The 25,227-nt window shown below is 41.8% G+C and overlaps 1 protein-coding gene across 1 annotated transcript; it reads right to left on the bottom strand.

Annotated features, from left to right (window-relative positions):
- Window positions 1–1,363: 1,363 nt before the first annotated feature.
- On the bottom strand, window positions 1,364–23,698 carry GABPB2 (GA binding protein transcription factor subunit beta 2). The gene is made up of 9 exons (XM_044991274.1): window positions 23,548–23,698; window positions 21,476–21,615; window positions 19,681–19,848; window positions 17,740–17,934; window positions 16,941–17,091; window positions 13,513–13,626; window positions 11,841–12,026; window positions 9,552–9,691; window positions 1,364–8,344 (listed from the first exon to the last, which is right to left on the bottom strand). Exons 2-9 carry the CDS (start codon window positions 21,581–21,583, stop codon window positions 8,057–8,059), a joined length of 1,350 nt encoding a protein of 449 aa, XP_044847209.1. The 5' UTR covers window positions 21,584–21,615; window positions 23,548–23,698; the 3' UTR covers window positions 1,364–8,056.
- Window positions 23,699–25,227: the final 1,529 nt, after the last annotated feature.

The raw sequence follows: 25,227 nt of genomic DNA, 5'->3' as shown, positions 1-25,227 counted from the left end.
ATTATTCCTTGTTCTCTTATTGAGCAGACAGCCTCTCTGAAACCAGAGAAATCCAATACTGGGGGCATTCCCCAAGGTTTAAACTCTTCTGAGCTAAACAAATTATCTCCATCAGATCAAAACCACCATTTAAAACATCAGGGGTAGGATTTATTTTCTGCAACCTGGATCCATTCGTTAGGAATCCGCAGACATTTAGCGGTAAACATGAAAAATGAGATGCACAGAAATCTATTTCTTAACAAAACACACTAGCTGCCACATAGTCTTTCTGTGAAGTCTTTCCTTGCAAGGAGGTTGTACGGATGCTGCAGTTATCAGTTGCAGAAAAGCCCAGGGCTCAAGCCTGCTCTATTGTTAAACAGGTGTAAATCTGGAGTAACTCCTCTAAAGGCAGTGGCTTGACACTTATGTAACAGAATTTGGCACTCAGTCTAATAGTCAAGTCAAATCACCCATAACCATGCAGACATCCACACGTAATAAACATGTTAATATACTTAGATCTGCAGCCTGAAAGTGCTACAGAAGCCTTCGAGAGACTCCCTCTCCCCATGGTACACTGCCACTGTTCAGCTCTGCAGAGACTCTTGGTACAAAGGAGAGGGCGTTCTCCGCGAGGCAGCCTTGATTTTGTAACTCATTCCCCTCTCCTGCTTCGGTCCCCCGAGCCCAGATTTGTTGACCTGCTGCAAAAGCCACCTTTCCCTACCCTTTGTCAAGACTGTGGAGGAGGATGCGGGCCAAGGATTTTAAACATTTGAAGAAATAAACACATCGGATAATGAAGCCTCATGGCACAGCTGTGAGAGATACCAGTTCTATACAAAGCTAAAAACCTTGTCTAAAACTTACCAAACAAAATCCATGATGGACAAAACTTGACTCCTACTCTAAAAGGACTTTAGCAGCCTGAGTATTTTGTGGTAGGGTAGATGGAATAATTCTCTTCTCCCAGCGCCGAGTGGAGTGTGAAATTTTGTGTGCATTGGACAGGGGCATTAGTTCTTACCCCTCTGACTACTGTATCCCTCCTGGGAAGGTAATGTGGCAGCAAGGCTGTACATTTTAATATTGCAGAGATTTTTGATCACTTTGTTCCTCTGTGAAAGTCCAAGGGGAATGTAGAGATCTGGGATCGCTTTACTCGTTACTAAAATACATTCCACCCCAGAGGTGGCTGTAAGTGTTTAACAACTCATAGCAACACTAAACGGTTTACTATTGAAAGTTCAGAAATACATTCATAGGGGAAAAAAGTCCTATGGGATTTTTAATCACAGTACCGAAGCGCTGAATAAAATCTCAAATGCAGATACAAATGTTACAGTAACCCATGCTGAGTAAGAAAAAGGCAAGCATATACATGACTGGCATTTTATTAGGAAACATAGTACAAAAATGTATATAAACACATTTAAATTTAACATTTGAAAACATTCTAAATATAAAAAGAATACTTAAGCTTTCTAAAGGCATCCTGTACATAAAGCTATTAAGAATCTTTTACAATTCTGGGCACTTAAATGCTTAATCACAGTGCTAATTGGATTTGTAATGGAGTTTTTGTAATGAAGTGGCAAATAGGATTCTGCCATAATGATAATAAATATACACACAACCCCTAGGATGTTAGGGATTCTGATCTGATATGGGTAAGGTTGCAGAACCTGAGCATTTCTCTCCAGAGAACTGCAAGCCTCAAGATAAGCCAGGGAACACTGGTCAGATCGTGCAGGTGGCAGAGTAAAGGAAAACTCCAAGAGGTCTTTGTTAAGTGACTGAAGGTAGGTCTACACTGCAATAAAAACCCACAGCACCAAGTCTCAGAGCCTGGGTCAATTGACTCAGGCTCACAGGATTTGCTGCAGGGCTAAAAATTGCAGTGTAGACATTTGGGTTCAGGGGGAGCCCGAGCCCAAGTCAGCTGATCTGGGCCAGCCACAGCCATGCAGTGGATCTTTTACTGCAGTGAAGACGTAACCTAAGACCTTGTCAACATGGGGAAGTTTCCCAGCATAGCTGCAGTGGAATAACCGGGCTAGTGTAACTCCCTGCGAGGACACTATTCTACAATAAAAATGTGCCCACACAGGAGAATTATACTAGAATGGCGTTAGTTACTCTCCTATGGAAATTTCCCATCAGAACACACAAGAGCTTTTTGGGTGGGCATTTATTATTTAAAAGCTAAAGGAATCTAACAGTTTGGTTAACGTTTATAAGACCTGATTAATGACCTTTTCCTCTCCTCTGGAGAAGTTTTGCAAAGTTTAAGTCACAGTTTAGAATAATGGAACCACTGATGTAGAAATAGACATGGGCACAATTCAACTTATCTCCCAATTACAACCAGATCATGTTCACCTCATATGAGAAACATGCTAAATGGATGTGAATTTAACTAGATTGCAGGTGGAAACCTAATCCCTACAGTCAGGACTCAGGCAAATCTCATGGATTTCAAAGAGTTTTATCTGAGTAATGACTGTGTGTGCAGACCCATTAAATTGCTAAATGTGGTGTTTCCATTCTGGGATTCTTTTCCTTTAGGGTAGCATTTAGTCACCTAAAAAAAAAAAATCTTAATATAAAAAAAAGGAGAAACCAAGTTAAAAATAACACTTTTGAATAATGTTCATTTGAAACCAGTCAAATCTCTCCCGCCTCTCCCACTCAGAAATGCAAATCCCAAAATAAAACAGAACTTGTAAATTGGTCTCTTGAGTTGGAAATTCAAGCAGGGTGTGTGGGAGGATTATGTTCTTTTTTTAAATAAGTGCTATGTACAGACAACTCCCTTTCTGCACACAGGTTAAGATGAAGGGCTTATTTTAGGCTTTTAAACTTTTTGTAATCCTTGTCATTGCTCAATTAAAAATCTGTAGGGTTTGGAGGAGATGAGCTAATGCAGGCCTTGATCCTGCAAACACCTAGGCATAATTTCAATGGGACTATTCACATGCAGAACATTGCTCATATGCATAAGGGTTGGCAGGATCTGGGTTTAAGACAAATCTCTACATTTTTCCTTGTCCCTTATTTAAGAACAGCCCATAAAATAGCTATGTAGCCTCACCTAGCCTTGTGTTAACCAGAATATAGCACTGCCTCTATGTTCAAAAGCCAGCATTCATCATATAACTGCCATGGATGAGGGCATACAAAAGTTGGAAATTGTCTTTTCGAATGCTGGACATCTATCATGTGCTGCAGTCTTAATTCAGACATGGTGCGTGAAAACTTCTAAAATAAACACACAAAATGGTGAATTTTTCACACCATACAAAATTAAAATACTGTGCTTTTTTTCTTTTAAAAAAAATTGACTCATTTTTAAATCCCAGCCCCTTTAAACAGTATATTCAGACATTTTTTGGGGGGGGGGGAGAGGGAGGAGAGAGAGATATCTGTTTCCCAGTAGAAGAGTCTTTTAAGCAAAATTGAGACAACATAGGGGAAACAGTTAAAATGACTATACACAAAGTGCTGTCAAATGCAGACTTCTTTTGCTAGCTTTTCAGTTATTGTAATCTTAGGTCTTGCAATTAACTACAGTAGGCACAATTTTCAGGCAAATGTAATTTTAAACTTGACAGAGTCCCTTTAAATGTGTAAACGTTTTGTTAAATCAATCTCTCTCTGGATTACCCTGGTGGTGCAATTTCACAGTGTACAATAAAGAATTTCAGCTCAGACAATTGTAACATGTACAGAAAACAAAGCAAAGGAAATAAATGTATTTCTCAATTCAGAGGAAACACTGGTTCTTTTTTATAGTATTGAAGTATATAGTGAAAATGTAAAATAAGTAAGAGTCCTGTTTTTCCAAACTATCATTAATTTTAAAAATCCATTATTAAAGCCTTCCTCAAAACATCTTTTGGAAAAGATATAAAGTCTTTTTATAAATAGTTACACTGCTTATAAATAAATGCACTTTGATACATAAAACCAGTAAGTCCCATGGTAGATTTTACAATACAAAGAAAGTAGTTTCATAAGTCTTTCCTAAAGCAGTTAGTGAAAACCACCAATAAAATACTGTTAAAACTTAGCCAGCTGTTTTAAACAAGAAAAACCACACCACACAATTTCTGCTTGGACTGGACTGCCAGGGCATATCTTAATTTCACAGACCCATTAAATTGCTAAATGTGGTGTTTCCATTCTGGGATTCTTTTCCTTTAGGGTAGCATTTAGTCACCTAAAAAAAAAGAAGAAACCCCCCTCCAGGAAATATTTCTGAAATGTATGGACTGTTAAGTTTTAATTGCACTACAATAAGTGAGGAAAACAGCCAAATTCACCTTGGTAACTCCATTGATTTTAGGGGGGTTATAGCAGGGGTGACTCTGGCCCACTATGTTAAAAGAAAGTGGAATATGGGACACACTTCCTACTTTGGGTATATGCACAAGTGGTGCAACCACCCTCCTTATAGGTTATTGCCTTTGAATGGATATATAATTGAGAGTCAAGACTGCACTGAATTCACAGTGTGCTGAGTTCCATTACTGACACTGCTGCTATGGTGTCTTTCTGCAGTATGGCAGATTACACTCTTACCTGTATGTTCTGCAAATAGCAAGTGTCCATAAGATTACAGGTTATTAAACTCTTTCCAACAAACTGTTCATGACTTTGGCTCACACCCCCCCCCTTTCCATTTTATAAACCAGCTTCTTTCTTATTCCCAATCCAGCCGCAAGAGGACTGACAGCATGTTTTCCTGAACCTTGCTTTTTGATTCTTAATTGTTACCAAGGAGACTCTTCGAAGTTTGGTGAAATGCAACTTATTGCAACATTTCAATTCATTTCAACAGCTATTTTAACTGGGTTTATATCGCTGACCAGCCTTTGCTTGGCTTGTCCTTTCTTAGGTCACTAGTTGGGGTAGGCACTGCATTCTGTGCATTTGTACAGAGCCTATTACAACATGTCCTCAATCCCAACTGAGGAATCTAGACACTACCAAGATTCATAGAATGATATTTTAGCAGTGATTGGCTTTATCAAAGAAATCTGGCCCTTTTTGTTTCTCATTCTGAAGTTGCTGTCCAAAGCCGTATGCTCGATTCTAAAAGTCTGGGCCTCTTCACTGTTACCTTCTATCCACAAGAACTAAATAGAGGAAAATTTACATAGGAGAGTTTGACTCTCATCTTCTACTAACAAGAAGAGAAAGTCCCTCTCTCAGCTTCCACTGAAACTGCACAAAGATTTGATCAGAGTGACGGTGTAAGATCCCCTAGTTACCGATTCGTGACTCCAGCAACCAACACTCACTTTGGGGGAAGATAGGGCGCTAGACAAAATAAACCATCCCTAAAAAGTCCATCCAGACAAGGAGAAAAAACCTCCAGACCGTGAAATCAACAAGGAAATTATTCCAAAGCCTAACTGGTAGATACCCCAGTTTTGTGCCACTTAACACTAGACTGAGCAAAACCTCAGAAAATGTAGTAGTCCTGTATTGATAGGGATATGGACTGTTAACCAAACAGAGTTGGAAGAGACCTAGCTTCTACAATTCTTTCTTTCAAATTAAAACTAAACAATGTTTCCTGATTAAGAGAAAAGCATCTCTGTTCAGAGGTCATCATTCTTTTTCTAATAAGACTATCAAATTAAAACTATTTGATTTATATTAATCCATCATTACAATGGATAGTTCTTCCTTCATTTCTAAAGGCACAGTGTACTACCTAAGAAGCTTTGCACTGTAAGCATATGTACAGAATAAATACAACTTACATATGTACTCTGCAGTGTGGATGTATACCAAATTCTGCTCCATTTCAACCATTCAATCCAAGCGGAGACAATGAGGGTGCATGGATGTAATGGTAGAATTTGGTACAATATCTATAGATGGAGAACTGTTAGGCCAAAATGCATGTCAAAAATAATTTATGTGAGGTGCTTCAATCTTTCCCATTTCTTGAGTGAACAGAGGCAATTCACTTTGAACAGGAAACGGATCAAATGCTTAAATACAAATGCTTTAGAATAGATATAGAATTCAAGCTGCAAAGACAGGCTGAAGTTACATTTTAAAAAATGTATGCCAATCTCATGCTCATTAATGTGAGAGGCTAACAGCATCATACAGAGCAAAACCTGATTCAAATAGGCCTCCACTGCTCCTCCCAGGACATGACCTGCAATGTCATTGCTATCAATTCAAAGCCACTCTTGAGCAATCACTATCCTATGAACTTGAGCCAGGCTTTTCTGATGTGAACCAGTCTCCCCTACACAGAGGCCAATTCATTTTCACCTATGACCATGCCCAGGATTACGTTAGGACTCCAGAAGTTAATATCTTTGTGGACTAAAACAAGTCTCTGCACGATTCATCTCCCATGTCCTAACATGGGCATGTCTGCTAGAAAAGAAATATAATGAAAGAGGTATCTGTATCAACACAAAACCACATTATCTGGACACACACTGCTGGAAACAACAATACAAGACAAACCTTTGCAACCATGAAATTGAACAACCACTATGAATATTGCCAATCCTCAAACAGAACTTAAGCAGGAGAGACTGCATTATGCAAACTGAAGCCATGAATTTAACAATACTTGCCTTGGAAAGGCAAGACAGATTTTTTTCAAAACTTGTCAAGAAAGCAGTATCAGTTTTTCAAGCTAGAAGTGATTTAATACTTTCTAAACTCTGCAGCAAACTGGTCAGGCTACATTCTTGTGAAGTTTTTCCTCAATTTAAATTGCTTTACTCGTGATTAATTAAGACTACCACACTGTAAACAATAGTTCCCACAGTTAATCATAGCACTTCCAATAATTTTGCTTCAGTCTTGTAACAGAAAAGACAGACAGTTCTGCATGTGATACACGTCTCTCACTTTAAAATACAATCTCCCAGGCTGCAATAGGCAACACATATAGGTAACTTCTTTACTCTATGGGTCTGCAAGCAAATAGTAAAGAAAAAACACCCATAAGCATTTAATACTAAGATCAGTCACTTGTTTAAAATTTTTTTTTAGTACATTTAGAATGGACAGTTTTGATTAGTGAAGCTGTGAGATGCCTACCCACTTCCAAACAGAAACATATCAACCTCCCAGACTGTCTTATAACACAACTTCACAGACATTTTATTTTGCATATATAAACAGTTGGTGCCACTGAATAGCACAAAAATGCTAAAAAGAAAACTTGACCGAGTTTCATAAAACTGAAGGGTCTAATTTTTACCTGGTATCCCTTTAGGTAGTCAAGGGTTCAGATGTAGATAGCGCTTTCAAAAAACAGACCAAAAAAGGCAGTTTTAATATTCCCTGATATCTCAAATTGCTTAAATGCTAAAGAGCTCATGCAAACTTAGCCTGTGCTTTGTTCTTGTAGGAGTGCTGTATTTTGGATTCATTTTTGAAACAAACGTTATCATCTACAAAGACCAATCCATTTTCCACCTTCTCTCAAAGGGCTTTGGAAGATATTGGCAATAGTGTTTTATTTCAGAAACGACGTTTGCTTTCCAATAAAAGCCAGCTTTTTAATGAAAAGTTTATACCCCTAAACAGACTGTTTGTGAGACTCCAGATCATGGTTTCCAATCTGATAACTACACACAAGGGTGCAAATATGTCATTGCATAAAATTTGTTTTCAGTGCAGTAAAAATTCAGGGCAGCTGAGCGCTATTACCAGCCACTTTGGCAATGAGGTACTTCTTTCCCCACTCACCCTTCTCCCTCCTACATTATAGGTCTATGTTACAAAATAAGCTTGTTGGTCACTTGCTGGCTAAATTTATTAGGGTACTTTTTGAAATACCTTTCTCTCAACATCAAACTATAAAAGCACCTTTGGCTTTGTGTTCAAAGCAAATTAATGTTATGAGCTGCAGGAGAGATTTTTATCCCTCTGAATGGAACCACACAAGCAGTTCAGTTCTTCAATATTCCAGTTGCATGGAGGGTCTTCAATAGACCAGTTAGCTCACAATGTTGCTTGTCAACAGCATCTCCTTTAAAATAATGTTTTTCCTTTAAAAACGGAGTTGGTAACCTGCAGGTTACGCCGTTACAGTTTCCACAGCAATGTCAGTAGGTTGCTCTGTTTCCACCACAGTGGCTGCAGACTCTTCCATTTCCTCGGACGATACCACAACTGCATCCACCTCAGCAACCTCTTCAACCACTGTAAGCTCAGCACCATTGGGCTGCTGTCTTGCCATGGCTTCAAGCTTTAGCCGGTATTGCTCTGCTTCTTGTTCTTTCTTCATTAGCTGGCTTCGATATTCTTGTGCCTTTCTGTTTGCCTCGTGCAACTGCTGCTGTAACATTTCCCTTTCATTATCGTCCTACAAAACAAGACAGATTGACTAGTGCTCAAACGAGTCAGCAGCTTGCGCCTGTATCTGGGATGCAAGCACTAATACACAATACCTAGACACAGGTAAGAAAGAACAGACCAAGTGCATAGAGAGAATGGGATGTCTCAGGGCATAGGGATACAAAGCCTTTTGCCTCTACTCATTGGTAAATCTAAAACAGGGCTGGGTTGTATCACCAAAGAGCTGATTAGTGGCCTATGTTAAGTTGCACAGGGTATATGTTAAGGCAGAAACTGTCTGTTGGACTTTTCAGCAAGGTAGGCTAGGGACAGTTCTCTAGTATAAGTGACCCCATAAGGATGGATTAGTGGGGTTTCCATATTTCTTTATAATCCAGATGCAAAAGCAACAGTGTTGGCAACTGGGGAGAGGGCTAGAGAAATAGACTAAACAAAAGAAGAACCCACACCACCTAGTGGCCCCCCAAACCAAAAGGTAAGTTCTGCCACCAAAAATACATATCCTTCCAAACAGGAGGGTGCTGGATAAGTTATCTGACATTCTTTAAAACAGCAGCTGGAATGTGGAGAGGTCAGTCTCACACTGGGTCTGTCATCACTGCAGTTTTAGAGGGAGTTCTAAATAACAGAGCAGAGTACAATGCTTCAACTCAATAGCCTGGGCTCAAAAATTAACTAACTGACAAGATTACACAAAGAGTGATTTGGAAGAGACTCTTCCTTCCCACCACCAGTGACTCAATTGCTAACACCACTTGCCCTGTGGCCTAGGGGGCAGAGCACTTCACTGCCATGAGGGAGACTTGGTTTGTTATTCCCTGCTCTGCCACTGGCATGCTGGGTGACAGTATGCAAGTCACTTCCCCCTCTCTGTGCCTCAGTTTCCCCCTCCTTAAATGGGGACAATCATACTCACCTCTGTAAAGCATCTGATATCTACTAAAGAACAGCACTATGTAAGAGTTAGGTGGTATTAATGTATTGCATATTAACTGATCATACAGATTGAGCAGAAAGAATGAGAAACATTATAGCGAGAGTTTTCAGAAATGGGAAAGACATGATCATTGACTAAATTTAAAATCAACTTGGGCCACATCATTTATATTGAGTGTTATTTAACTATACTTGAAACCCCACATTCTCAGTTCAGTGCAGACTGATAATTTAGACTGCACCCATTTTCTATGAAAGAAACAAACAGGAACTTTTACCTGGTTTTCCTCCAAATCATTTACATTTTGGTCAACTTTTTGCTTCTTTGCTGGTGGATGTTCTTCCTCTTCTACATCATCATCATCTTCTTCTTCAATAACAGTCTCTTCTGCAACCTGACCAGCAGGTACAGTTAAAACTACAAGTCAAGGAATATTAAATGCAGGAAATGAATATACAATGGATTACAGATGCTTTTGTACATAAATCCAGAGACATAGACTACTTCGAAATTAATGCATGAGGGAGGTGCTGCTCTGCACAGAAGTGGTGGGAAACAATCAGTAATTCCTAAATTCTACTGAAGGGACACAGAGCTTCTTATCAAGTCCCAGGTTACATTTCCTTGTTCATAGTTTGCATTAAGACATCCTATTTGCTACAGCAAGAAGAAAGTTTCAGAGCCCATTCACCACCTAGCTGGGAGAATCTTAAGTCAAAGGTGAATTTTTTTTTTTTTTTTTGGTTAAAAACACTCCCTATTTTAGGGAATACTATGGGTCTTTCATCATCCTGTTCTTGTCAATAGTATAGCAATTGAATTAAGAGGGTACATAAAACTTGTGAATATTCCAGAGCACAAGTAAATTATAAATACATAAACAAGTTTATGTATAGAGAACCTGATACGTAACATTTCATTCAATAAGAAACAGATCATATTTAGTTGAGGATCAGTCCTGCTTTGCGCAGGGATTTGGACTAGATACCTCCTGAGGTCCCTTCCAATCCTGGTATTCTAGGATATCAACTACTGTGTTCTATCAAAAGAGTTCTAATTAGGAACATTGACAGAACAAGCTACAGATCAATAATTATGTGTAGTCATTTGACAAGTAATTCTGAATAATAAATTTGAGAAAATTGCTTTCCATTCATGGACAGTTTGAAAACAGAGGTGAAATGAAAATAAGTACCGTATATACCCATTCATAAGCCAAATTTTTTTAGTAAAAAAGGGAAGCACCAGAGAAGAGGGTCGGCTTATGAACGGGTATAGAGAGGGAGAGGTGGGACACAGCCCGTCCCCCCAACAGAGGGAGCAAGGAGAGGCAGCACAGCCAGAAGGGAAGAGGAAGGGCCAGAGTCTCCCCGCTTCTGGCCACGCTGCTCTCCCCCAGCCTCTGAAGCAGCTGCAGCTCCGGGGCTGGCAGGCTGCGGCCAGGTCAGAGACATCCTCTCCTGGCCCTCCCCAGATAAGGTGGGAAGGGATGGGATGGGGAGAGTGTGGGGGTCCCAGGCTAGGGGTGGGGTCATGTGGGGGACTCTCACAGGGATTACTCCCCTGACTCCCAGCTCCCCCCCCCCCCCAAAAAAAAATTCCCATCAGTTGCTGTCCCAGCCCGACAGGGTAAGTAGCTGGCACGCCAGGACACTGTTTACTTAGGTTTACCTCTGTGCCTGAAGATGCTCGAGGTAAACAAACCATCTTGGCCTGCCAGCGGCTTAGCCTGATGGCCCAGGAGCCAAAGTTTGCTGATCCCTGAATTATAGGGTCGGCTTATGAACGGGTTATAAAATTTTTCCATTTTTAACTTATCCATCTTGGTGGGGTTGGCTTATAAACCGAACCGGTTTATGATCGAGTATATATGGTAATTCATTATGACTGGTCTGCCCATCTCTAAAACTACCTATAACTTTGCATAGGTGTGTTGGTTTGTGAAACTGACAGATTAGGATGATCTAAGGCAACATCATTAGAGTAATGGGATGAAAAGGTATACTTAACCTGACAATCAAGAAAAAGGTCTTAAAACCCAGTTCTAGTTAGACTCTGAAATAATCACACAAGGGATATTGGTAGAAGCACAACTGGCTGAGTCATTTAAATCCAGATTGGAGAGGACACATACAATCATGTAGTAGGAAACAATCCTAGCCTAGCTGGTGGGAATGCACCAGATAAATATTCATCATAAATTCTATGAGGTTATTATACACGTTTCACTCATTTTAATTCAACTATTGACATTACAATAAAAATGTAGTACTGTTTGTTATATTAGAATGATTATGTAACTAGCTTCAGTCATAAATCTTAATTCTCTCTCCATTCTTTTAGAGAGCTCACTTGGAAGGTAGCAGCACACTGCAAGCAAGCTGAACTATGTAATGGCCTCACTCTTCCTTCCCCTCCCTCCCCCGGCCCCTCCATGCCTAGTTTCCTGAGAGTCACAGACCTACGTCTATCTCTGTGCATCTACCTGTAGCTTTTTTTTTATTTTTCTTAACATTAGGAAAGTCTAAAACTGGCTTACAGTTTCCTAAACGGAGTAGCCTCTTACCTTGCTGTCCATCTTGCATGGTCACTATAAACGGCTGGCTGATACCACTAGTAGGAATGGCTGTTTGGAGACTGCCTAGTGGAACGCCGTCTGTTACTATCGTAATGACTCGTTGACCGCCACTGCCAACCACCTGCTGTATTGCAGAATCCACAGAATTTGCTTCCACTATTTCCTCTGTGTTAGCTGGAGAAAGCAGAGCAAAACTCCTAAGGCTTTTTTTTTTTTTTTTTTTAAAGAAAGCTAAGCTTGGAGTAAATGAGTCAATGTTTACTGCTCAAGAACCGCAAACACTGAAGCATCTGGTATGGAGTAATCTGCAAATGTTAAAAATCTAAAATGGACAAAATAAAATACCAATACAACCATAGCAACTTTTCAATGGTAAAAATAATTCTCTTCAGATACCTAGATGAATTTAAAGCACCAGCATTCACAAATACAAATAAAACTAATACAGTCAAAAGTACTGTCTGGAAAAAAAATGGGTTCAAAGGTTTAAAAAAAGATTACATAATGTTTGCTTTTAAAAGATGGCCAACTTGATAATTCTAAAGTCAACTGGTGGTTTCCACACTCTGCACATTGTAAATATACCATGAAGCAGTGGTTCTCAACCTACGATCCAATCAGCATAGAGCTGTGATCCATGTGACATCCCCAGGGCCGCGTAGGTAGTATATATATCGTGTGGATGCAGCCCACATAACAAAGAGCTGCACATGTGGCCCACAGTGGTAAACAGGCTGAGAATCACTGCCATATAAGCATCACAAACCGTTTTTTAGAATAAAGTACTGTAGAACCCTGTTTTACGAACCAATTGGGACTAAGGCGTTTATAAAATTGAACTTTCTGATTTTATGAACATCTCAAAGTTGCAGCAGGTACAGTGCATAAATTGCAGTTTGGTGCTGTGAATTATTTTCTTCTTGTCCTTCAAAACCACTGCAAAGCGATTTCCAATACACTGATAGCATCAGAACATAAAGGGGTGTCAACTTGCTCAACTACATCACTTTTACCATGTGATTATTTCTGCCCCCCAGGGTCAGGAAAAATAGTTCATGTAAATGGTTGTTCATAATGTTCCTAAAATTGAGATTCTATGGTATGCATAAAAAGAATCCAAATGTTACTAAGGCCCCAAGACAGCCTAACACTTAAAAAAACCCACAATGAGGCTTTGTAAAATCAGGGGAACATACAAAATAGAGGTGGCGATAAAATCATTCCAAACTATCTGTTTTGTAAAACTGGAGTTTGAAAAAAATAACACTGTCCATATTTGTGTAGGAAGGAGCATCTGACGGAGATACAGGCTGTGTCCTATTCTATTTTTATAGCACGTAGTTGCACAGAACAATTCTAACAGGATCCAGGTCAAAACTGGATAGAGTGAAAGACTGGTTAGTAAAAAAAATACTTCGGTGCTTCATTCAAAGGAGCAACTATTGTCTGTAGAAATATCTGCGCTATGATAACAGATAAACCTATTAGCCTTGCAAAGTGATATATTTGGCAGTTGTTGCAACTCTCTTGAGTTATGCTGAATGAATTCAAATCCTTTTTACAAGCTATACTTAAGTAACCCAATTTCCTTATGATTTCTTGCAAATTATACACTAGGGATTAAATACATTGATGTCAATGCCAGATTCATTCCACCTACCTGTAGGTCTGTTTGAATTGGAAAGAGGAGCTGATGCTTCAGCGAGGGCTGCAAGTGTGGCAAGCACAGAGGTTGTTGAGTTTGAAAACTGCACTGTAGATACACGGGAATCACCTGTTTTGAGGAAATGAAGGCAAGTGAAGGACATTTGCAGTCAGAGTATTCTACTATACTATTAAGACTTTACTAAAAACTGTTCAAGCAAAAAAAAATAAAATGCTGCCAAAAACCTACTACTCTACTGGGGCTGTTTTTCTAGCCTATAATTCATACCTAGCCTACCCCACTTCAAGATCTGAAACAGTCCCACATACTGTACTTACAACATGGTTGAAATAAATACCTTCTACTGAATATTCACTTTACTGGATTTAAAAATAAATATATTAAAAACAATGCAAAGGAATTAAATGGAGCAAATTGATGCAAGCTAACATGACTTACTCCAGCATTGTCACAAAGATCACCTTCAAGTGGCCAGATGGTAATCCACTGGGCTATCAAAATCCAGATTTTGGCACTACAATTAGCTTTCATCCTGAACAAATGTGAACAATGTTTTCCAAGCCACACATGATCAAAATACAAGCCCTCACCAGCACAGAATAGGCACAGTCTGACTACATTAGCATTATGAAAGCCGTTGCTATACATTTAATTATATTTACCTGACTTTGCAGTGTCACATTAATTTCAATTACAGAATTGCAAATACCAAAAAATTTTTAAAAAGCCTGTTGACAACCCAAATTCTTTTACTGTGAAATTTTGCCAATCTATAAAGTATTGACTCCGTTCAGCATTGTTTTTTAGAAAACACATTTTGTTTGTCACAAATCAGAGCTTTTTCTTGAAAGCTAGATTAGTTAATTATAACACCTAGCAATTTCAATGTATGGTTTGACAACCAGCGTCACAAAATAAGCCAGTCAGTTGAAGTCAGTTGAAACCCAACAAAGGAACTACTGCAGATTCGGCTTTGTGCATGGAATAAAAATCATCCCAATTCCAGTGCAAGAAGCTTCTTCCCTCAACTGAGCACAGTAATCCATTACACTTTGAGACAGTACTGACTGAACAGAAGAAAGAGGGACCAAAATTAGTATATTCAATATCCTATTTTCAGAAAGTTGTAATTGTTATTTCTGAACAAAATTTCTTCAGGCAAGTAAAAGACATTTGCCCTCATTAAGGAGTCTGTAGTTTTAAATAAACCTTTTAGTCACCTATAAGCAAGAAGTGGTACAAAAAGTGTCTTCACTTATAAAAAACATTAAACTATTACTTGCTGTGATTGAAGTACAGTCTCTAATGCCCTCTTGTGGGCAAATAAGGTAAATGCTAATGACATGTTGGGATAAGGGCAGTGATGCGCTCCCAAAATCTTAAGAACCCTACCGGGTCCTCAGCAGCACTTCCGCGGCAGCAGCGGGGTTGGGGTGGGGGTGAGGAGTGGTCTTCACTTGCTCTGGGTTTTCAGCAGCAGGTCCTTCACCTGGAGTGAGTGAAGGACCCACCGCCGAAGTGCCGCCAAAGACCCGGTAGGGAACTGTGGGGTGAGTACAGTACAAGCCCCATGTGCCTGTCCCGCCCCCCTCCCTCCCATCTGACCCCAACTGCCCCCCTCAGAACTCGCAAGTTTCTCCTCCCCCCCGGGGTAGTAGCAGCAGCCCCGGGGGCTATTTAAAGGGCCAGGGCTCCCCTGCTTCTACTGCCCTGGGCCTTTAAATAGCTGCCAGAGCCCTGGAGTAGTAGCTCCAGTAGAAGGGCTCTGGCAGCTATTTAAAGGGCCGGGGCGGTAGAAGCCGCGGGAGCTCTGGACTTTTTAGATAGCCCCCAGAGCCCTGCTACTGCTACCCCAGGGCTCCAGCAGTGAGGCTCTGGTGGCAATTTAAAGCGCCTGGGGCTCCAGCCCCTGCTGGAAGCCCCAGGCCCTTTAAATTGCCCCCTGGGGAAGCTGGGCCACTCCTTTAGCAACCGGTTCTACACCACCCTCTAAATTTAACAACCAGTTCTTGTGAACTGGTGTGAACTGGCTCCGGCTCACCACTGGATAAGGGTTTGCTGGCCCCAACAGAGGAGTTACTATTGACAGGAGTAAAGTTTTAGAGTGTGGCATCCAAAAAGAACAAAATGGGAAAAATATATTGGCCTTTTTGTATTTTTAACATTAATCGGGTACATATATTGCGGGAATGTCCTTGTTTTAGGACAAGGTGTGACATTATCCACGTGAAACCCTTTTAATCCTCAGTTTTTGTTTTGGGGGGGGTAATTATGGGATCTGTCAATTTATTAAAGGAGTAAACCACATGGGAAGTTTCTACTCAAAGTAAGTTCAGAGTCTCACTGAAGTCAATGGGGCCACACACAGGATTAGGATGCCGCTTGTACCGAGCCAATTGCAGCACTGGGCCCTTAGAACTGAAAGCAGGAAACATCCACATTTGTAATATTGCTCCAATCAACTCTGGCAAACACTCATGCATGTGAACAGTCCCATTAGCTTCAAAAGTTACTCACATGCAGAAGTGTTTGCAGGGTCAGGCCCTCAACTTGCTTCATAAACCTTGTATTTAGAAGCCTCCTTAAGATTGAAAAGAAACAGTAGTTTGGATTTCCCAAATATAACAAAAAATAACAGGTTATAAAGTCTCATGTAAGGAAGAGAATTTATATTCAGCCTTAAATGAATTTTTCAGACAAATTTACTGAAATAACTAGCTTCCTCGTTTTTGTATCTTATCTCTAATCTATTGGCTAGGAAAAAATAAGTTGAGTAACCTGTACACCCAAGATCCATTCTCTGCAATGATTTTCCATTTGTTTCCCTATTTGACGTTCAAATACACGAGACGACTCACTCTGCTCTTCCAGTTAATAAGTAATAAAACAGAGTATTGAATGAATCCTTGACAAATTTAGGGATTAGGTACCAAATGGTGACTATATCTTACCTACTCAAATTTTACTAGTGGAACTGGCATTGGCCACTGTCAGTGGACAGGATACTTACTGGACTAGACGGACCTTTGACCACTAGGGCCGTTCTTATGTTAACTATCAATGCACTGTAATTTGAGTCCTTTACATTTCCCAAGCTATGAAGGTTCTATTTTATTGCTTACAATACACACTGAGCCAGATCCTCAACTGGTGAAAATAGCAAAGCTCTCCGCTGACTCAATGGAACAAGCCTTTTCATGCCAGCTTAAGTTCTGGCCCATTATCTTTTACAGATAAAGTGTATATTTTGATAGGACGGATATTTTAGTGCATTCCAATACTTTTTAAAGAACTTTATCAACTTAGAACATCTGCCTTCTACAATTCAGAAAACTGAATTGAGAGATGCAGCTTTCTAAAAATCTTTACACAAGAAACATTTTGGAGCAGCATTTTTCGCCTACATGTTCACAGAATCTTACCTGAGGTTGTTTTGGTGTTTGCTGAAGAAACAAAACTAGCAAGATTGAGAACTTCCCCTGATGCAAGGATAAATGGTGAGGCAACAGTCACTGTATTTGTGACAGGATTTGATCTCTCTGGATTCATGTTCACCTGATTCTGCATTGCTTCCTTAAGAAGAAAATGTAATTAGGCACACATTTTTATCTCATCTTCAATAAGAGAAATACTTAGCATCCATACAGCATTTTTGGGGCCTGATTCTCTGTTGCTCTGCATCTTGTGTAGTCAAATAATTGTATTTGCTTTGCACTGGTGCAAAAGTAGGTATAAAAATACTATCAAATCAGAAATGGCAGTGTTTTACACTAGTGTAAATCAATACACAAGTTGCAGGGCAAAAGAGAATCAAGCCCACTATGTAAATAGCCTTTTACAAACATTAACTAATCAACCTTGTAATAAAATAAAAATAATCTTCTTCCATTCCTATAGGCATGTTTCCACAAACATTCAAACAACAAAAAAAGTCAATTCCATGAGTTCAGAAGCAGAGTTTCTGAAGAACTGTGTGTCTGCAAAGAAAACCAATGCAGCGCTGAAATTTTGGACATTATTCTCCAAATCTACTAACTTAGTGATGAAGAAACTAATATCAATTGACATTGCAATATTTTATACGAGTTACCACAATTCTGATTCAGGCATGCAAGAGAGTTTCTTTAGGAAATGTTCACTCTCATCGCATTGGCAAATGCTGTAGGCAGATAGCAGATAATTACAGGGAAAGTACGTTAACAGATTTCTTCCTTAACCCACCTGCAGCATTACCAGAGTCTCTGCATTATTCTTGTCCAGGGCTATATCAAAGGCTGATTTATCAAACTTGCTGAAAGCATGAACATCAGCTCCATACTTTATGAGCAACTCTACAACATCACGATGGTTGTGTTCTGTTGCCCAGTGCAAGGCAGTCATCTTCAGCATGTCCTTGGCATTTACATCAGCACCATTCTGAGAGAAATAAAAGCATTGCTTTCATCTAACTGTATTTTTTTCAGAGCATGGCCTCTCCTTGATTCAAGAGAAACAGGCTAAACACAAAGGGTGGAATCACAAAGGTACTTCTGCACCTAAATCCCAGACTTATGTAGCTAAGTCCCAGTTTTGGTTCCACTGGAATCCACAAAACTCCTGCAGAACCCTACAGATGCCTAAACTCACTCAGCATCTACTTTTGTCAGAGCAAGAATTCCCTTGGCACCTATGTTCCTGCCTCTGGGTATGTGCACTGCTGCCTCCCTTTGAGGCAGCTGGATGTCTACCTCCCACCAAAGCCTCAGCGTGAACGTGGTTCACGAACAAGGGGAAGACAGACATTCGGCCGCCTAAGACACACGCAGGGCTTGATCCAGTAGGCATGCTCAGAGGCGTTTGAGGCATGACTCCAAGTGGCAGGTTCCCATTCGTAAACAGATGCCTCCCTGCAGCCCAGAGTTAGGCACCTATCTCTGATAGAAGAGCAGAACAGAGCACACGCCCCTCATTAGCACCTTAGGGTGGAGCTGCCTACCATGCTGGCCTTTGTGGATTGCATTCTAACACGTCTATCTCCCCTCATTCATGGTATGGAATATAGACACCTAGCCCAGCTTTGCGGATCACAGTGTTGTCCCTGTGAGTGTCTAGGCACCTAAAAGTTAAGTGCCACCATCATGCTCAGCATTGCAACGTCTAAGTCCCTTCATGGATCCCACCCAACGTGCTGTCAAATATGTGGGTATGCATGCGCACACACACCACTTAAGAATTTAGAGATTTGCTTTGGTACTAATCTCTTACAATGATACTCATCCTAGGTGTTATTTGTTACAACAACGGGTAAAACAATTCAGACGATATGATTCTTTAAGCAAAACAGTGTTGCTTTAACGCAGGGGTCAGCAACCTTTCAGAAGTGATGTGCCGAGTCTTCATTTATTCACTCTAATTTAAGGTTTCGCATGCCAGTCATATATTTTAACATTTTTAGAAGGTCTCCTTCTATAAGTCTATAATATATAACTAAACTATTGTTGTATGTAAAGTAAATAAGGTTTTTAAAATATTTAAGAAACTTCATTTAAAAATAAATTAAAACGCAGAGCCACCCGGACCGGTGGCCAGGACCCAGGCAGTGTGAGTGCCACTGAAAAATCAGCTCACACGCTGCTTTCGGCGCACGTGCCATAGGTTGCCTACCCCTGCTCTAACGTCATCCTGAGCTATGTGCTTCCAGTTCTCCTGCACAGGCATCACACTGTTTTAAATCAGCATTTCTCAAAGTGGGGGTCCCGACACAACAGGGGGTTGCAAGGCTATTGTCGGGAGTCACAGTATTGCCACCCTTCCTTCCTCCTTCCCACCACAGAAGGAAGGGTGGCATGATATGGGAATGAGGGGTGGGGGTGTTGTCACAGCCTGAAATATTTTCAAAGGGGAGCCCAGCAAAAAAAGTTTGAGAACCCCTGTTTTAAATCTCCTATATTTATCACTAAATTAAGCAGTGATTTCATTGAACAATTCTGAGATTTTCCTTAGAAAAAAGTTTTTTAAATGATACTTGAGGGGGAAGAAGTTTTGTATTTCATCCTACCAATAAAAATATCTAATTGGCATTAATCGACCTTCTTCACCTAGAGAGTAATGCCTAGTAAGGGACATTACAATGTAATTTGTCGGATTTATATTCTGCAGATTGATGCACAACATCTAACTTACCCTAATTAGCAGTTCTACAATATGTGTATGTCCATCAGATGCAGCCATATGCAATGGTGTCCTGTCCACTTTGGTTCGAGCATCTCTGCTAACACCGGCTCGAAGCAGCACTTCTGCTGTTGAATAATGGCCATACTGGGCTGCAAGATGAAGAGGTGATGTCCCGAGCTGTATATCAAAAAATGTTTTTTAAAAAGTTATCTGTTCAACATAGGTGTGGAAGCACATATTTATCTCCATTAATGTGTTCAGCAATTTTAAAGAACTAGAATTACACCCCCACATAGGGGAGGTACAAACCCCTAAGTCAGGAGTGAAAGTAACTTGCAGGACTTACCGGTACTGCCGGAGTCCTTGGGAGGGGGGGCCTCAACCGGAAGAGGCATGGCCTCTCAAGATTTAAAGGCCCTGGGGCACCAGTTGCAGCTAGGAGCCCCAGGGCCTTTAAATCAACCCAGGGCTCAGGGGCAAATTAGAGGGCCCAGGGCTCCGGAGCCCAGAGCCCTTTAAATCCTGGCCCCAGCCCAGCTGCGGGAGCGTTAAAGGGTTCTGGGCTCCCCGCAGCCACATGAGCTCCGTGCCCTTTAAATCTGGCCCCAGCCCGGCTGCCAGAGCTGCAGCGGGTGGGGTTGGGGGGGTTAAAGGGCTCTGGGCTCCCCACAGCCATGGGAGCTCTGAGCCCTTTAAATCCCCACCAAGGAAGCCGGTGCGGTCCGGCATGGTGTACTGGCTCTTGCTGGTACACCGTACCGGACCATACTGGCTTACTTTCACCTCTGACCTAAGTTCACAGTGGCAAGGGAAAAAAAGCCACCTGGCCAGAGGGCTGAATGTCAGGAAGTGGTAGAGGGCTGAGTTAAATGGATAGATCGCCATGGGGTCTGGAGAGCAACTACTGGCAGGGGGCACCCAATGCAGAGGGATGGTCATGGTGTGCTCTGCCAGAAGTGGGCAAACCAACCAACAATTGACCCTGCAACAAGCACCAATTATATAAATGAATGATTGGAATTATAGTCTGTGTGTAGAAAGCAAACAAAATTAGATGGTGATCACTTGCACCAAGGCAAATGTTAAAAAATAAACTGATCACTGAACTAAAGTTCTGTCAAATGAGATCTGATATACAATTACTTTAAATGAAACATTTAAAATATATCCACAAAAAAGAAAAAAAGCCTTAGTTGCCAATCAATACGGTTGGCTGCTCTAATTCCCTCTTATAACCTTTAAATTCAGTATTTAAATGTACTTAGCAAGTTAATATAGTTTGAAAAACATTGACACTTAAGGATGACTTTAAAGAAGAGTGAACAAACATCCCCACACTCAAGGACAGGTAAAAATTGCTCAACATTCTATAACAGCGGCACCCAAACTGGCTACACTGGCAACTTACCAGGAGTATGAATGCCATGCTTGGCCTCATCCTGTAACTATTTAAACCCATACTTAACTTTACTACCCCAAACTAGTCCCACTTACTCCAATGGGGTAGGGCTATTCCATGATAGTAAAGTTATTCACAGGCTAACTCCTCCTGCAGGAACAGGGGTCAACCAATGTTGACCAGCTTTCAGGATCAGGGCCTAAGTCTGCATAAACACTTCAAAAGTGTATGAATAGGAATGCTTGTTGCTTGAATTTCCCAGCAAAGAAATGTCACAGTTAATCAGTCTGGTCGTCACACAGTTACAGAGCGAAGTTAGGAGGCTGCCCTCACAGGATGTGTTCTGTATTTTAGTTGGAGTAAATACCTTTATGGGAAAAGTAGCCTCTTCTATTAAAAACATACCCAGTCAGTGGTGAAAGGAGCACCACTTGCCATTAGCGTTCTAACTTCATCATCTTGGCCTTTGCGAGCTGCTTCTAGCAACCTCTTTCCGAGGTCCACTAACGACATCTTTATACATGGGAACAAATATTTTCAGAAAGCTGCATTTGAAAACAGAAAAAAACCCACTTTAAATGCGCAATATGACTAAAATATCCTGCAACTGGATCAGCTGATACAGACCAATGGCTCAAGGGTACCCCAGTTGACTTCAGAGGCTCAGCATGGACTTGAGTCCAAGTCTACAATAGCAACAGCAACACATAGTACTTAGTAAATACAGCATTTTACAAAGATTAATTACTTCATCTTCACAAACACCTCACCATCATGAGCAAAGGGCCTGATATCCTTGTCCTCGTTTTACAGCTGCCAGTCACTGAAAAATAAAGTAACTTGTCCATGTTCATAAAGGCCGTCTGTTTTAGAGCTGGAAATAGGAACTCCTGGGTTCTAGTCCTGGGTTAAGTCTACTAAGCAACGCTGCCTCTGTTTTGCAAGCTATACTTTAAAGGTATAATAAAATACATTCATCGGGGGATCTGAAGTTCTTGTCTGACACAGATACAGTGGCATTTCATTCCTAAGAAGAACTAACATGAAGCCTAAGTATTAATTTATGTGTGAGGCTCTTCAAATGGCTACAAGTGAATGTCTATGCAGACCAGTACTGAACTGCACAGTTAACCAGTGAATCCATCAGACCTTTAACAGAGAGAAAAGCTTTATGAAAAAAAGTATCAGAGGGGTAGCCATGTTAATCTGGATCTGTAAAAGTGACAGAGTCCTGAGGCACCTTATAGACTAAGGTTAGTCTATAAGATGCCACAGGACTGTCGCTTTTTATGAAAAATAGTTATACCACTTCATTGAACAATTCAACAGAAGTGTCCAAACATAACATAAGTAACCCCAAGTACGTAAATGACAGTAAAACAATCTCTTTTAAAAAACCTAATTCTCCTCAAGTAACATAGCCAATGTAAAATTTCCCATTTTACAAGACAGTATTTTAAACCTAAGTGCACAATTATTATATACAAAGTATTAAACATAGAAGGCAGGAGTGTGACCATTTTTAGTTCTGTCATAAAAACCTGAAGTTCACAGAAACAAACTTGAAAGACAAAAAAATCCTTGCTCTATTGCTAGTTGTTCATACGGCTTGCATAACATCATCTTCAAAGGGCCACTTTAAATAAGCTCTGCATCATGTTAAAGCATTCTGTATTCCTTGCCGAACCTTTCAGGTGCGACCTCATTCCCACAAATGCTCGCATGTGTTTAACTTTGGCCCAATCCTACAATGAGAACCATGCAACACAAAACAGGCACCCACGTGCACAGCTCATTACAGGATCAGGGCCCTTCTGTACATAAACATTGACTTTGAGGCAATTGTGCACATGTAAAAACACAGGCAAGTGTTAGCAGGACCATCCTGGCCTTAGCTTTACTTACACTGATTCTTCTAGGACAGCCTTTATTTTTAATGCTCCTTTAACAGTCTCCTAAGCCCCAATCCCGCAAACACTTTTACACTTAACTTGCCACGCATGAACAGCTCCGTTGAGTTCAATGTACATAAAGCTAATCACGGGTGTACGTATTTGCAGGATTGGTGGCTTGGATTTGTTTTAAAAACTACAAAACCCGCAGTTTCTCTCATCGCACTTTAACCTGACTCTGGATTCACTATTAAACAGCCATAAAAATCATCAAAATCAGGAGCCCCCCCTCGCCCCCATGCTCACAATCCCCCCCACCCTATTCGAGGTCTCCGTAGGCTCTGACACCTGAAACGTCCCTCCTCTCCAGCAGCAACAGGTGTCTTGAGAGAAGCTTCAGCTACAAACTTTTTTAACCTTTCAAGTGATCAGAATAAAGGACTAAAGCCCCGCGCTCGTTTCTATTAATTCTGGGTCCAGGAGGATCTGCCCCCACCCACCTCCAATGCTCTGCAACACTTCCCCCAAGTGACCCCCCCGTAGAGTGACCCCACTCCTCCCCCAAGGAGGGACCCCCCCACTCACCCCTGCGAGGCGGAGGCGGCCCCCGGCGGCGCCAGCGTGGGCGTCCCACGGGCCGGGGTGGGGGGGGTGGTCACTGGGGTTCCCTGCTTTTAACTGCCCCCCCTCTGCTCGGGAGGGAGGGAGACAAAATGGCGGACCCGGAAGTGGAAGAAGCCCCCCCCCCGCGGCGGAGGGATACACAGAGGGGGGAAGAGGCCGGCCAAAGCCTCGAGCTGCTCTCGTCACACGAAGTCGCGGGGCAGAAGCCGTTATACGGGGACAGGGTAGTAACGGTGTGTGGGGTGGATCGCCTAGCGATTCACGGCTGTATCCCTCCTCCACGGGCCTCCAGATCCCGGGCCCGCCCAGTGCAATTGCAGCGCGCGGGTAACTCGAGCGATCATTAACGATTCACGGGTTTGGGGAGGTGGCAACCCCCCCCCCCGCCGCCGCCGCCTGGATTATTTTTCTCCGGTGGAGGGATACGATGGAGTGCATAGACGGGAGACGAGTGAGCGGCTGTAGTCCCGGCCGGGCGCTCAGCGGACACTTTGGGCGCCAAGGATGAAAGCGAGGCGGTGCTGCGCACGGGGCGCCGGGTTTCGAGCTCCCCCTCAGGGCCCCCAGTTCGGCGCCCCCCCATGGGTGCCCTCAGCGCGACCCCTCCTATCTCCACCCCGTCAGCGCCCACCTTGCACAGCCCCATACGTGTCCCCAGCTTACCCCCCCCCAGAGGTGCGCTCAGCCTAGCCCCATACATCTCTTAATAGCTGCCCTCAGTTCTGAGGTGCCTGCACCTGGGGGGGTCCCTTCTAAGTGGCCCTCGTTTTGGGGGGACCCCCACACCATGGGTGCCCCCCCACCTTAGTGTCCACCCTATACAAGCTGCCCCAGCTCAGAAACAACCTGACCTGGTTCAGCCCTTCCTCATCCCAGAGTGGGCACGTGGCTTGTAAAAAGGGGTGAGTGGCATGCATGTCATTGCCCCCCACAATCATTGGGGTGGCTGCTCCCCAAATGGAGATGACTCCCCTCAACCCCCTGAAAAAACCCAACTGTGAACAGTTGTATGTAGAGGCATCCAGAAAAATCCTTCAGCCTGAAATGATTCTTATTGTTGCTCTTAATCTATTTTAGTAGAGCCAAGAGACTCCAATTAAGGATCAGGAACCCACGGTGCTAAGTGCAGTGCAGACAGATACTGAAAAAGACAGTTCCTGGCCCAGGGAAACAGGTTCTTGGAGGACAACAATGATTGCATCTGCCCAGGGGACTAGCTGGAGGAACTATGGTAGGGGCCTGAAGTGATCATAGAATCAATATCAGGGTTGGTTATTCAGTCCCCAGACAGATTTTTGTCCCAGATTCCTAAATGACCCCCTCAAGGATTGAACTCTTAACCCTGGGTTTAGTAGGCTAATGTCCAAACCACTGAACTATCCCTCCCACAACTTAATGTGGGGCTGCAAGAGATCACACATACTAGGCTTGGAGCCAGGGGACTTTGCATGGGTCAGAGCCAGAAATAGAGCTCATCCTAAGGCAAGTGTAAGAAAACTGAAAGGTCTTGTCTTCAGTAGGGAAACTAGTGTTTACTCCATTTAGCGAACTCGAGGTGAAGTCCTAGTGAAGCCAAAGCACAGAGTAAAAATCGTAAATGAATCAAACTGTACCATAGACTCTCTATGGATAGAAATTCCA

This window comes from Mauremys mutica, chromosome 17 (genome assembly GCF_020497125.1).
Source record: "Mauremys mutica isolate MM-2020 ecotype Southern chromosome 17, ASM2049712v1, whole genome shotgun sequence".
In the NCBI taxonomy this organism is placed as follows: Eukaryota; Metazoa; Chordata; order Testudines; family Geoemydidae; genus Mauremys; species Mauremys mutica.
Note: the sequence above shows the minus strand (reverse complement) of the source record. Positions and strands in the feature narration are given on the sequence as shown.